General features: G+C 38.5%; 1 protein-coding gene across 2 annotated transcripts in view; it reads right to left on the reverse strand.

Moving 5' to 3' along the window:
- Positions 1–15,133, reverse strand: part of Polr3H (RNA polymerase III subunit H) — a 41,572-nt gene that overhangs the window by 22,412 nt on the left and 4,027 nt on the right. The window contains exons 1-3 of one of the 2 annotated variants that reach the window (XM_083144228.1): positions 13,342–13,361; positions 10,326–10,521; positions 3,245–3,428 (exon numbers count right to left, since the gene is read on the reverse strand). In XM_083144228.1, coding sequence (XP_083000354.1) covers positions 3,245–3,428; positions 10,326–10,436 — 295 coding nt within the window. In that variant the 5' untranslated portion in view covers positions 10,437–10,521; positions 13,342–13,361. Of the gene's footprint in view, positions 1–3,244; positions 3,429–10,325; positions 10,522–13,341; positions 13,362–15,133 lie in introns of those variants that run through there. The other variant, XM_083144227.1, reaches the window with a different exon arrangement.

Consider the following 15,133-nt stretch of genomic DNA (forward strand, 5'->3'; position numbering starts at 1 on the left):
TATTTTACTTGCAATAAATTTTTGTAAATCCCTCAATTATTCATGTAACACCTGGTACATTCAATCATCTTGTCACCACCATGATGAGGGTGAGTGATGAATGAGCTACACTATCCAGATTCGATCCCAGTTCCATTTGGGAACGTTACGATAGAGCAAAATGCACGATTTTACATTTTCACGCATTTTCAGTGCTTTCACATAGATCCCCTGAACAATGTAAAATCAAGGTTCCATTGTATATAGTAAATGAAAGGATGGAAGGCCAGAAGAGCTAGCATAAAAATGTGAAGGAAATTGGAAACGGTATTAAAAAAATCAGCAGCAGGCTGCAGTGTTGGATTTAGGCAAAATACTGCATACATGGAAGTCAACATTGGACCTGCAAGAACGAAGATAAAGTTGGTGCAAAATAATATGGTTCTCTAGCCAGGCATGGAGAAATGTGTGAGTGGAAGAGTGGGGATGGTGTGGGGCTAAGGTGGGAGGTGTGTGAATGATAGGTGGCAACAAAGGTGGTTGGGGCTGACTTTCAGGTTGGGAAAATTACCGAGAAACCTTGTTCAGGCCAGTGGCTACGGTTGCATTCATGGCTGATATGATGCCCTCTCCCACTGTTTATGTACTGAGGTTTTTGATGGATTGGGATAGCGGCTGCATGTTGTCTACGATTGTTACAAGCATAAAAACACAGGTTCTTTGATGTGGCATTTCAGGAAAATGCACGCTACTTTCCGCACACATTTATTTCTAGTTAAGAAGATTTAATTTCAAAATTGTTCTTAGATCACCAATGAATTTGGAATGTACATTTAATGAATACAAAATGAGAAAATCTGTACCAGATCTGGAATCCAAAGGAATATATAATAGAGCTATTATGTACGACAAACATCAAGAAAAATGGCTATAAGATAGCATGAACATGATTTGGACCTTATAAATTTAAATCCAAGAACGGGTTTGTCAGCTCACATTATTGATGAGAAGCATATAATTAAAAAGAGTGACAGAAAACATAGATTTGAATGTCTGGGAAGCTTCATTCATTGCAGAAGAACACTGGAAGAAATTAAATACAGTAGAGTTTTGCTTATCCGACATAAACGGGCCGGCAGAACGTTGAATAAGCAAAAATGCCAGATAATAGGGAGGTGTTAAGAAAAAGCCTATTAAATGTCAAACAAATGTTATAATTTTATACATTACGAACCTAATACAGTAATCATGTTTTACAACAATACAGAAAAAATTAACTGAAAAAATGAACTTACAGTTACATAATTGTCTGAAGTTAAACACAGTACGTACGTACAGTATTTCAAAAGTTCACGCTCGCAACTTGCAGTTCTTGTTGCCGATTGATGATTTTTTTTTTTCCGGTGGTATGTCGGATAATACGGAATGTCGGGTAAGCGAAGGTCAGATAAACGAGACTCTACTGTAATAAGAATGGCAATATAGACCCACTATCAAGTTTTCTTTTTCACAAGTGGGGTAAGCCATCCTCTTTAAATGTCATGTAATGGAAGACATCAAGAATCTCTTTAAAAGAGATGATGATTTTGAATTGCCACATGATATTTGGGATCCAGAATTAAAAAATGTAACAAAAATCTTCATCTAAAATAATAATAAAAACGAAGTGTTTGTTTTAAAGTTAAGTTGCTATCTTACAACACTGTAACACTGACAAGATCCATTGTATAACTGAGTCTTTTTTGTTTAAAAAAAATAATCATTGTTATAACAGTATCTTTAATCAAACTAAAAATAAATGTTCGATGACAGGAGCATGTGTTCTCCTTACAAGTCACTACAAAAACTGTGTTTTTATGCTTGTAACAACCGTAGGCTACAAGAGAAATAATTCTACAATGCAAAACAATGCATACATACAACAAAAAAAAATACCATTGTGAATTGATGCTCTTATAGATTGCCACCAATACTGATACCTGACCATGGGAATGAATATAACTCAACACCTACTCATGTCTCAAACTTTTGTGGTACATCCTACATTTTATATTAATAAAAAGAGTTGGGACCCTGCTCTGAGTAAGAATGATCACTTACTAATTCATTTAGATGTGAATGGAAAAGAACACGTTCTCAGGAACTGAGTTAGCATTGGCACACGCATGCACATATGCAAGTGTGCACACGCTAGGTTGGGAACTACAAAATGGAGGACTTTATTCTTATAGAAATGAAATATATGCTCACTTCTTCAGCATCTGTTCATTAGCGCTTACTATTAGTTTCTATTGTTGATTCATTGATTGAATTTGTTTTAAGTCCACTTCATGCACAGTAAGACTAACCGGGACTGGGTCTACACTTTAAAGTGGGATCCGAACCACTATGAGCCACCAGTGGGTATCGTACCTGGGACTCCTTGATTACAAGGTGATGACGTTACCACTACAACACCTGGGAGGCCCCTTGCTTTAATTAATATGAAATACTGTAACAAATCCAAGTATAGGGCATGACATTGGGGGAGTTTCTGTAATGGTGTTTGCAACACTTACTGATTGCCATTTGCATCAGCAATGTATGCCATTTACAGACATGGACCGCTGGAGTGGAGCTCAACGTGCTGTAGCTGTGAGGGCATTTTATAAAAATGGTGTTGCCTCTGCGAGATGAGAATATCGAAGTTATTTTAATCTCGGGAGACATGATCTTATTCCATCAGCCAATGCAATCAGAATGCGGGTGAAGAACTTTGAAGCTACGGGAAGAGCATTGAAGCAGAAACTGACAGGTTTCAGATATTGGAACGTGCCATGGACGATTTCAGTCGCAGATTGAGTGTTAATGACAAAATGGTGATCACCTTAGGATGAAATTTTCAAAATATGAATGTGATTGTCCATATTTCGCAAATGGCAATGTTTAATGATGTAGTTGACGTCTTTGTATTTTTAAAAATAAAATTTTGTGTTAGTTTCGTTGCATATAAAAAAATCCATTTTTACGCTACATCCTTTAGCTTAGCTTTTAAAATACAAATATGCATACAGTACTATTGGAACAATACCACTCCAGAGTCTTCTTTTAAAATATTAATACGTTCGCATATGATATAATCAGAATAATTAAATAGCTGTCGTTTAATCACCTATACATTTCCCACACTCTACACTACTGGTGCAGTATTAAAAAAATACACATTTTGCATAATTTCCAATATATGTATGTTAGTAGCTATCTTTAACATGCCAAGTTCACATACCATGAACCCCTTCCCGGCTGCAGCAGCGTATTTTGCCAACAATGACTTCCTCAACAAAGGGTCTGAATACTACATAGCGAAAATGAACCTTAGTGTGAGCGGCACCATCTCCAGGAAATATGTAGGATTCCTCTAATTTCGTAATATCATGCAATGCAATGCACAACCCCACATTCAGGACAACCTGTGGGGTTTAAAACACATTATTGAAATTCACGTCTTATACATAATTAATGGTTAAGTGGAAGAGAAGGCATTAATGCCTCAACTTCACCATGTAAACAAAGTCATTAATAAAATAAATAAATAAAAATAAATATAATCACCAAATCAGTGTTACTTGTGAAATGGAGGTACCGAGCCAGCCTGGCTTTGCCTGATTTTTTGCTGCCGCTGTTTCATGTGTGGAATCATCAAAGTCTATAGTGTTTTAAAGGCAACAGATCCTGTTGCAATAGAACTTGCTGAGACGATTCCACACAGGTAAAACAGCAGTAGCGAAAGACCAGGCGAAGCGAGACTGGCTCGCTAGCTCAGTTGGTAGAGCAATGGCACAGTATGTCAGAGACCTGTGTTCGACTCCTGGTAGAGATTGCATTTTTCGTTGAAATTTCTACATGAAATTAAGTGTATTAACTATAGTATAAATTTGCTGTATTTTTATACAGAATCCACAGCTGATATATTGTTAATACTGAGCAAAAAGATACATCCATATAACCTGAGAATGTAGTTTCACTAAAGAAATCACAAAGAGTTTTAACAGGTTGTTACACATTTGTGTTCTTGTATTTTATATTATTGTTATTTAGCCTCACTTTTCTGCCCGTTTAGCTAATGGTGATGATGAGAATAGTGATAAAATTGATGAAGGGAGATTCACAAAGAACAACAATGTTCATGCTAGGATTTGAACCCATGAGGACCCCACTGGAAAATGAATGTTACCAAAAAATCCATATTTCATTTCAGTCACAGTAATTTATATTAATTTTTGGAAGGGTGTTGCAGGAACATGATAACTTCAAACTGAAGGAGTGTTTTTGAGGAGTCAACACTATTATATGGGGAAATATGTCTCATTTAGGAATAATATATCATACTGCTTTCACTGCAGACACATATTATACCAGTCACAGTGGGTTGGTTGGTTCATTTGGTGTTTTAAGTCCACTTTATGCACAGTAAGGCTAATCGGGACTGGACCTACAGTTTAAAGTGAGATCTGAACCACTATGTGCCTCCAACAGGTATTGAACCCAGGACCAATTGTTTAAACTGTAGGCCCAGTCCTGATTAGCCTTACTGTGCATAAATTGGACTTAAAACACCAACTCAATCAATCAATCAATTCAAATCTTTAACTTCATGGTGAGTTTTTCTTTTGTCTTACATTTTCTTTCTTCTTCCATGTTAAGGAACTTTTTCTTAAGGTACATTTGTCTGGAAGATCTTACAGAAAGAAGTAGTCTCCTGTTAGTTGTAACAAGATCTACTCATCCTATGCTTTTCATGTATTTCAAAACTGTTCTCTGATAAATAAAAGATTCTTCCAAAGAGTTTCCCACAAAATGAGGCAGAAAACCAACCTTCCACTGAAGAATTTTGTATGGGATATACTTACTACCAACTAATAATATATCCTCTTCTACCTTGTGGTGTAGAGGTTTGTTTGCTTGTAACAAGAGATTCTCGGACTAGTGGGTTGATAGCCCTCTAACAACCATTCGATGTTAGCCCTCTAACATTCCACCATTGGAGCCATTGACCTGTAGGTTCCTTCTTAGTCTGGCTCCTCTTCGCTAGCCTGCCCAGCATGGGAGACCCTACCGGTAGCTATGCTACAGCTGGTATAGCCTAACAATTCATCAGAGCATACAAGTCCCACCAACTACAAAGTTATGCGCAACCACTAGGTGGGGTGCATGAGATATAATGAGACAATTTTTTATGACATCCCACAGTTCACTGAATTGTTTTTCACATTCAAATGAAGTTACGTAAAATTTATCAAAACCAACTGTCATCATGACTGGACAAAAAAATCTGAAAATTGAGACTTCAAAGATTACTTAGCATTTCAGCACATGAGGCTGCCACTCCCTGATGCCATGTTAAAACAGACTGCATTCTTATGTTTGATTTAAATGTCCCTGACTTTTTAAAGACACACTGACTTTTCATAGCTTTTATCTTATCTAGAGGTTTATCCCTGACCAATTTTCATTTGCCTGGGACACCCTGTATCAATGAGGAACTTGGATGGAAATGTGTAACACGATTGAATGCATCATCCTTATCGATGTGATTAATCAACTGAGATAAAAAGTGACATTAAATAATAATAATAAAAAAAATAACAAAAAACTTTCACTGCAAGCATGCTGAAATTCTTCCCATACAGATGCATTCCAACTTCCATATCTGACTTATGGGCCCTCCTCAAAAATTCAGCTAAAATTGACTGTTGTAACACGTTGTCTACCAAAATAACAAATCTAAAATTCTTGATTTTTTCTTGTCCTTTTTTTAATTTTTCTTAACTTTTATTAATTCGATCCCAGGTAAATTTGGAAATTAGCAAAAAGAAAATAAATATTTATTTAATGAAAAACCCCTACCAAAAGGCCAGTTAAGATGAAAACTGAAGCTCTATTTAACACGAGAATTAGACTTACTTTATCTATTAATGCATCCTGGACTGCATATACAGACTACCAAGACTCTGGCATCTTATGTGCAGCTTGTCCCTATCTATTTGTGATTGTCCCTTCATCTATCTTATCTTACTACCATTCATTCTCACCTTTGCGATAAGCCAAAGGGGCAGGAAAGTTAAGTAAAATAAACTAAATCGATCATTGAGATAGCAAAAATTCTTCACCACAAGTATAATTTCCTGGCTTTTTATTGACTTCTTGACCTACATTCTTGTTGATTTATTTACTTTTCCTTGACTTTCATGACTTTCTTGACTGGTAGACACTATAGGGCTGCATAGTCTGCCTTTTACCTACCCACTGCCCGCTTGCTCGCGAGGACAGGTATACCTGCTTGCCTGCCCACTTGCATCTTTACCCGGGTTCTTGTTCTTCAAGGCGCTCTGCGCTTACAAGGTAACTGGGCATTTAACAAGAGCCGGGCGCCTGCAAAACCTGCTGGAAGGAAACAGCCCTCCGGCAGCGTGTCGCTCCAGGTGTGTCATCACCACGTGGACGGCTGCAGCCAGTGTTGCCTACTTACGTAGCTCCTAAATCCTACGAAGTCCTAGGAGGAGCTCTCTGCTTTAAGGAGAACTTACAGTATATACTTAGTGATTTCAGTTCATTGTAAGCAGTTTTTATCTTATTGCCAGGAAATGCACGCAATATTACAGCTTCATTTATCTAAATGAATGATCGAGCAAACAAACCAGGCACGCAGTGGCGCAACCAGAGGGGGGCAGGGGGCATAGCTCACAACCTTGGACGGAAATTAAGTCTAGCGGAGGGGTCAGGGTGGGGTTCAAACATTAAAGTACAAGAAAAAACAGGCTAGCAGAATTTAAGAGTAGCAGGGCTAAAGGGTACTCAAGATGGAATTAATTTTCATATTTTTCTTGCATTTTCATTCCAGACGGTCAAGGGCACCTGCAGAGGGGGAATGGAGGGGTAATTGCAACCCCTTGATTTCAAATTTTATGAAAGTAGAAATATATTATAAAATATTATACAGTCTCATCAAGTTCAATGCCGTAGCGAAGGGGTAGCGGGAGACGGTCCTGAGCGCCGAACGATCTAAGTGAGAAAAGTTTTAAAACAGAGAATGCTATGGCGGCCCGTGATATTATTTGCTATTAATGTTGGTTTGTTACGAGTTGGATGAATTGATTATGTAATACGTCGCTCCATGTGAAAAGAAAAATTGTAGATGGAAATTTTACATGCCATATGTATGTACATTCGGAATGCATTTATCATGCACTTTCTTTCTTTAAAAAACAGTTTGTGTGCTTGTTTTCCATTATTAACTAATGTGAAATTGACGTGTTGAAAAAAAATATTTCCAATCCTCTGTTTCAACACAAATGCGTGAGAACCGACTTCTACCCCCTTTTTGCATGATTTATGAGGATAATAATGCCTTTCATGCTACTTTATTACTATTATTGTGATTGTTGTTGTTGGCACGTTTATCCAAATACTTGCCCCCCCCCCCCACCCCAAACGAGGGTAACGGCAATGCCCCTGGCTGGCTACGGCCCTGGTGTTCGCAGTAGAACAGTGTGTTGTTCGACTCGCGACCTCAGCGTCGAACGTGACATGTTTCAGTCCTGCCCTATATCACTACATATACGTATATTGGTTGTTTACGACATATACTTATGGATCCTGTGCCACGGAAAACCTATTTCAATGTGTGTGTGGGGGGTAGCAACAGTCGTAAATCTCATTTCATTGGTGATGTGGCTTACGCAGCTTTGAGTTCCCTTTTTTAAGTAGTGAAAATCTAGTGCAGTTGGCAACACTGCAGAATGGTGTGGGTCTGGTGCAGTTTCTACTCGAAGCAACTACGTCATGCAGAGGGAGGGGTCTGCAGTTGATGGAAAGAACGAACTGAGACCTACTAGGTATTGTAAGACTGTGAGTACCCGGCGGGTCTACAATGCCTGCCAGGAACGATCTGGGCAGGTGGGCATACAAGCTGCTCAAGCGAGGGTGTTGCGCAGGTTGCATGGTATTTTAGGAGCAATGTCTCGTGAACGGGTCTGCTCCAGGTCTTGTGCAGGCCTCTGGTAGACACCCTGTATAATATATTGTAGAATGTATCTCCAGAACATAGAATGCTGAGGACCTGGTTTCAGCCTGCTTCCATGTGCAGATTAGCCACCATAACCACCATGCAACTCACTCTGTCAGTAATATACTCAGTAACGTGAGTAATATTACATCTATCATATGTTCACCATTAACACTCTTGATTTGGCAACTCTGAAATCTAACACATCTTTCATCTTACTCTGCTGATGTGAACAGACCATCAAAATTTTCAATTGTCTGATTAGTACACCCAGTCTTCCCTTATGTTTTAAATACAGGGTATTTCACTCGCACTTGGCCCCTGATTTATGCTTATAAAAATCAAACTATTGGTCATAAGGTAATGAAATTTTCTACGGACATACCTTGGTGTATGAGAAGCATGGTGATGTCATTACAGATGGTGCCACAGTCTCTCTTGTCCTTGCGTGGGCATGTGCGTGCGTCTGAGCGATTCTGCATTAAATGCCAATCGTACTGACGTGTGCTTTCAGTCTGAGTTCTTAGCCCTGCTGTTGTGATGCACCTGACAGTGGTTCGTGTTTGGTTGAAAGTTCGTGCTTACAATCAGTAGTTCATGATTACAGTATAGTTATGAGTCGGTACTCAGGGCCGGTTTTTCAATGTGAGATTAAAGTTTGGGTTGGGTAAATAACTAGAGGTTACTGCAATTTTGGGTTTTTCATCAGCGGTCAACTGCTCAACTGGTGGTCAGCCAGATGACTGGTAGTTTCCGAACAAACATGGCTGCCTCATTGGAAGTTTCTCAGACACATTTAACAAGAAATAATTAAATAAAAAGCTACATTGGTGTAAAAATAAACTTGTTGCACTTGGCAAAGTTCAAATGAAGTGCGCAGTAGCAGGCAAAACTAAACAAATGGTCGCCAAACATTGATTTGTGTCCACGTACAGTAGACATCTCTGATATATGACAAGGGAAAGGAAGGAAATCGGGAGGTGGCAAGTTGGTGTAGTGGATAAGGGCGGTAGCTTGGAGCATGTGTTCTGTTTTATTTCGTGAGTTCAAGTCCTGCTGCTGACGTTTTTTTTTCTTTTTTTGTTTATTTTTTTTTGTTATTGTTCATTTACCATGATTTTGGCATTGATTCTATCTTTTATTTTGCGCAATTCTAAAATATGAATTAAAAATTGTTATTATATCGTCGGGTAGAGCTACGGTGTAAAAGCTGCCTATAAAGTATGAATGTTCACTCTATGATGTTACTTTTTCCCGGCAAAAAACGTGTACAAAGGGGGGTATAAACTTCTAGTCAAAATATACGTGTAAAATCTCAACACATTTTCCTAATTACATGGGCTAGATAGTAATTATTTCCATCTGATATGTCTCTCATCCTGTAAGAATGAATACTTTATTTGTACTACATTTTACTATTTTGTGTTTTGTGAAGTCCATCTGGTTTACGGCAAAAACCAAATGTGTAGTAATTGTTTTTGCCTTAAATGTATTTTCTTTGGTTCTGTATTTGCAACGTAAACAATGGAATTCAACAACCACAAGTGCCTTATTATAGTTCTACTTTTTCACACCAGGTGAAATTTGATTTGAATTTAGAAATCTAGATGGCAGTGGAATCGAGTTCCTAGCATTGACATTACCAACATACAGTTGTTCCATGCCCAACCTAAGGTCAGCGAACCTATGGTTATTTAATCATTGAAAAACCCAGTGTTGGTTAAGAGTGGGGGTGAACTTCAACTGGTGGTTGGCTGATTAAAAAGTTAACCAGACATTGAAAAACTGGCTCTCAGTGGAACAGTGTGTGTGTATCGTTTGCACGTAGTGGAAAATGAAGCCCATAAAGACATGTCAGAGACAATTTCCTGGACAGTTTGGGTCCAGAAACTGCCTGCAAAGTCTTCCATTCAACATTTTGGTGAAAAAACTGAAAACATCATGTTCAGGCATTGATGCTAATGGTGACCACTTCCAACACTCGATGTGATGTCACCATGCTTCTCCAACACCAAGGTATGTCTGTAGCAAATTTCATTGCATTATGGCCAGCCCCCCTGGCCATATCATTACTCATTCCCATCTTCACAAATTAGCCAAAAAGTAGCACAAAAGCGAAGTAAAATAAAGCAAATCAATAATAATAGAAAATCATTACATTATGACCAATAGTTTGATTTTTATAAGCAAAAATCAGGGGCCAAGAGCGAGTGAAACACCCTGTATTTACTTTACTGCTCAGTACTCCATTCTCTCTCTTCCACACACACACATATATTTATTTATTTATTATGCTGCATACCTTGTTTGCAAGTTTTTTGTTGAGCTCTTCTGCAATGGCATCATTCAATTTTATGTCAAAACACCATGGAGGAATCCTAACGACATGTTTCATGTCAACCAACACGAACATGATGCATTAAAGGCACCCAATGAGTGGACTACTCTTAGTTTCATTTCATTTTCTGCAGCACAATATATGTTACTTGTAATGTGGTCTGAAATGAAAAAGTAATTAAATATATTTGTTGTACCTTTTTTTTTTTAACAATTATTATTGTTTCCCTATTCAGTCAAGTTCAAAGATATGTGTGCTCAAATTGCCACAATTTAAGGTTCAAAAATTCAAACAAAACAGTCAGCAAAGCAACAGTATAAAACCACCCTATGTAAGATCAAAGTTTTAAAAAAAAATATAATGAAAATAAATAGTACAATTTGCATCCATAAAACTTTGAATTCAACTGTACAGCATGCATACAAGAAAATCACCAGCAATATACAGTGTGTCTGACATAAACGTCCAATAAAAGAAAAATTCATAATTTGAGATGTAGCCTATTTGAGATATTTCTACAGAGTTTAGTTCTACAAGTAAGAGTAACTCAATTTTTTTTTTTCTGTGTGGTTGCTCCACACATACGCATGCACATAACCTCAAAAAGTGTGAAAGCACGCCAATGCATTGTTTGCGGCGAGCACAAATGTGCCAGTAGCAATGTGGACTCCACAACAGAAGGTTTTCTGTGTGCTTGCTTTCGACGAGTTGAAGTCTGTTAACACTTGTACAATGTCGTTTTTGGCGTCAGTATCAATTACGACCAACTGACAATGTTCCCATGTTCAAAGCCATCGGGAAACCGGCAGTGTGCAGTCAATGTCGGGCCACCACACTAAGCGTGCAGTTTCAGAGGCTAGTGTTGAAGAAATCCACACATCCTTCCAACGAAGCCCTAGGAAGTCCGTCCCATGAGCAAGTACTAAGTTGACAGTACATGTTGTTCTCCATATATGGTTGCGCCTACGGGCATACAAATTGCAGCTTTATCAGAAACTCAAACCTCAGGACAAGCCGCTAAGGAAAGCATTCGCGGAAGAAATTCTTGCTAAAATTGATGAAAACGAGGCATACCTCGATTCGCTTTGTTTTTCAGATGAGTGTATGTTCCACACTTCCAGGAAGGTGAATAAACACATCTGTCGCATCTGGAGAATGGAACCACCCCGTGTAGTGAGAGAACACGAATGTGATTTGCGCCATCGCATTGATGCAGCTATCAACAATGTTACGCCTGCAATGCTGAACAACACATGGAGAGAGATAGAATACAGATTAGATGTTTGCTGCGCCACAAACGGTGCACATATTGAAACATACTAGGCACATAAAAAAAAATTTGGAGTTACTCTTTTTGTAGAATTAAACTCTGTAGAAATATCTCAAATACATCTCAAGTTATATTTTTTCTCTTATTGGATGTTTAAGCCAGACACCCTGTATATTTTATGTTCTAATATATTTTAATGCATCATATACGTAATCACAAAGTAATGATGAAGCAACATTCACAAATACATATTTTGTGCACTAATGGCCTAGTTTTGGATCCAAAAAGCTAATACAAATTAATGTATAAGGGTTAGTCAGTTAAAAACCTCTATCTCAACTTGTAGATGCCACGGCTCCACGAAACTCCTGCCACTAGAAGGGGTTTCCGTTGTTGCTCGGTAGATGGCAGTCATGTCACAGGCTTACGTGAAGCAATGCGAGTGTGAACCATGTCAAGTGCAGACATGCAGGGACTTGCCGTCCGGCTATCATGGAGGCTAGTAAGGAAGAGCAGCAAACAGTTGTGTTTCCAGGTGGCGGAAGGTGCTAATACGTGAGACATTCACCATCGAATGAGCAAAGTCAGCAGTTGAAACATCATCACTCGCCATCACTGAAGAAATCGAAGGCTATACAGAGTTCCCGCGATCACGTGCTCCTCACATTGTTCTTCAACCACAAGGGGGTCCTGCTTATCGAATTTTGTGACAAAGGTGCAATCGTTACTGATGTGCGATATACAGAAACATTGCACCTGTGTCAGGCCATCAAATCCAAGATACCAGGTTTTCTGTCATACAAAATGGTTTTGTTGCATGATAATACACGTCAATGTTGTTCGGGACCTGTTAAATGGATTTCAGTGGGAAACATTCTAGCACCCACCTTATATCCCAGATATGTCACCATGCGATTATGCCATCTTTGGTGAGCTGAAACGGGCACTGCGTGGTCGCCGGTTTAACTCGGACATTGATATCAAGTGATTGGTTGTTGAAGTTGAACTGATTGAATTGAATGATTGGTTGTTGCAGCAACTGCCCACCCTCTACAGGGCTGCCATTGACCTACTGCCAGGATTCTGGGACAAATGCCTCAATGCCTACGGGGATTACTTTTAAGGTGAGCACATAGTTTCGTAGTTATACAGGGTGACCTGTTCTCAACTGACTGACCCTTATCAATAGATACAAAATAATCAATAAAATTGTACTGCAAATATTGGGAGAATTCAAATTGTTAGAAGTTTTAATTGCATGAAGATAAAAGTAACATACAAAATTGATAGTAGTATGTGGAACAAGAAAAGTGTTATTGGTTATCATTGCACATAGTAAAAGGAACAGTATAGAATAAAACAATATTATGATTATTGATAATGCCATCAAATGGGAGCAAGGAATATAAAGTATGAAGGTGCAACAAATCAGAAGTTTGAGTGCAGGGGGAGGATATAGTTTTAAAACCTGTAACCCTGTAACAAGAGACACATGAATATCTAACCTTTTTCTTTACCTTTCGACAATGGCAAAAACAGTTTACAAAAGATCCAGTCCTTACTATGTTCGAAGCATAAAGTTAGTGGTCATCATTATGAAATGAATAGTAGCACTTAACAATTCATAGCACATTTCACTATCCACTTTGCCTCAGAGAACAGTTCTTACTCAACAATGACTTCATGAGCAATGTTCTAATAATCACTTACATTATTCACCACTGTTGCTAAGTAGCACCATGCTGCAGGAAATAGTAAATCTCAATACAGGATTTCTACTTGAAAAATAATTGTTGGAAGATGTAAGGAAATAAGAGCGAGTTTAAAATTATATTATTATTATTATTATTATCTACGAAAACGTAGAAAATAGCAATTATGTTCATGTTAATGAGATTGGTGGTCTAGGGATTTTAAAGCTTAAATGCTGATCACAAGATGGAATATATAGGTTACAGTTAAGTGTTAGTTTGCTGATCACTAATCTACAATTGGTTTCAGTGAACTGAAAGACAAAAGAATGTGCATGTTGTGAGGGTTCGCTTTTGGATTTTGTTGTTTTAAGTCCATTTTATGCACAGATAGGCTAATCAGAACTGGGCCTACAGTTTAAAGTAGGATCTAAACCATATGTGCCTCCACCAGCCTTGATGATGTCATTCTACTATTGGGTAACATAAAGCTTGATTAAATATTTCGCAATACTCCAGAATTTCATTCAATGCATTGTTTGAATTTTATGCATTTTAGTGTTCATAAATAAATGGAAACCCAACATTCATACCAACAACATACATGTAATATTCAAATGTTTCTAATGTTGAATGAACTATGTATGAGATACAGTTAATGAAAGCATGTGCTTAGAACTACGGTATGAAGGAATGGCACTAATTACTTAAAAGAGAACCATACAGGATATTTAAATAATAAGATTACATGTCTGAGCATAGTAAAATACATGTTACTTATGAACTTCCTGTGGATTGTCTAGATTATGCTGTCTTAAAACATTCCATATTTCAGTTTAATATTTTTTGTCTGCTTTCAAGTTTTATTTTTAAGCTAATATACAGGTGGTGAACATTGAAATTGAAACATGCCACTGGGGGGCTCACCTGCGACACCTGTTGGTCATGCACAGTGTAGCAGGCATTCGAGCATGTAGGTCTGTGCCTGCCAGTCCCATTGACACAGTAGTAGCGGGACTGCACATTGAATATTCAGTTTCACACAGTAGAATGGGGGACATATCAGAGTTCCAAACAGGGCAAATTGTTGGCACTCATCTCGCCGGTGCATCAGTAATGGAAACTGTGAATATTTGTTACCCTATGTATCAAGAGCCATAGTATCAAGGGTCAAAGCAGCGTACCAACATGAAAGGTCAACCACATCCAGGAGGAGTAACTGTCCGCAGAAGTGGAAGCTGTCTAGCAGGGATGTCAGGGTATTGAAGAGGATTGTGTCCACAAAGCATAAAACCTCTACTGCAAAAGTCACCACAGAATTGAATACACACTTGACTGAACCTGTTTCTACCTAACCATACGTCAAGAACTTAATAGGGCTAACATCCATGGCAGGGTTGCTATACCGAAACACTTGGTCAATAGCACCAATGCCAAAAAGTGGGTTGACTGCTGCAAGGAAGCAAATCGTGGACGATAGATGACCTAAAAAGTGTCGTGTTCTCGGATGAGTTCCCCTTCACTGTATTTCTGACATCTGGAAGAATTTACATGTGAAGTCCATCAGAAGCAGACTGCTTAGTGCCCAGAGTGAAACATGGGGGTGGATCTGTGAAGGTGTGGAGTGCAATATCGTGGCAGTCTTTGGGATCACTGATCGATCTAGAGGGACACGTCACTGCCAAGGAGTATAGGGTCATTCTGGAGAACCATCTGCACCCTATGGTGCAAATATTGTTCCTGGACAGTGATGCAGCACTCAAGGATGATAACGCACACACCACTAAAAAGGTCACAGAGTGGTTCGATGA

This window comes from Lepisma saccharinum, chromosome 23 (assembly GCF_977018435.1).
Source record: "Lepisma saccharinum chromosome 23, izLepSacc3.1, whole genome shotgun sequence".
In the NCBI taxonomy this organism is placed as follows: domain Eukaryota; kingdom Metazoa; phylum Arthropoda; class Insecta; order Zygentoma; family Lepismatidae; genus Lepisma; species Lepisma saccharinum.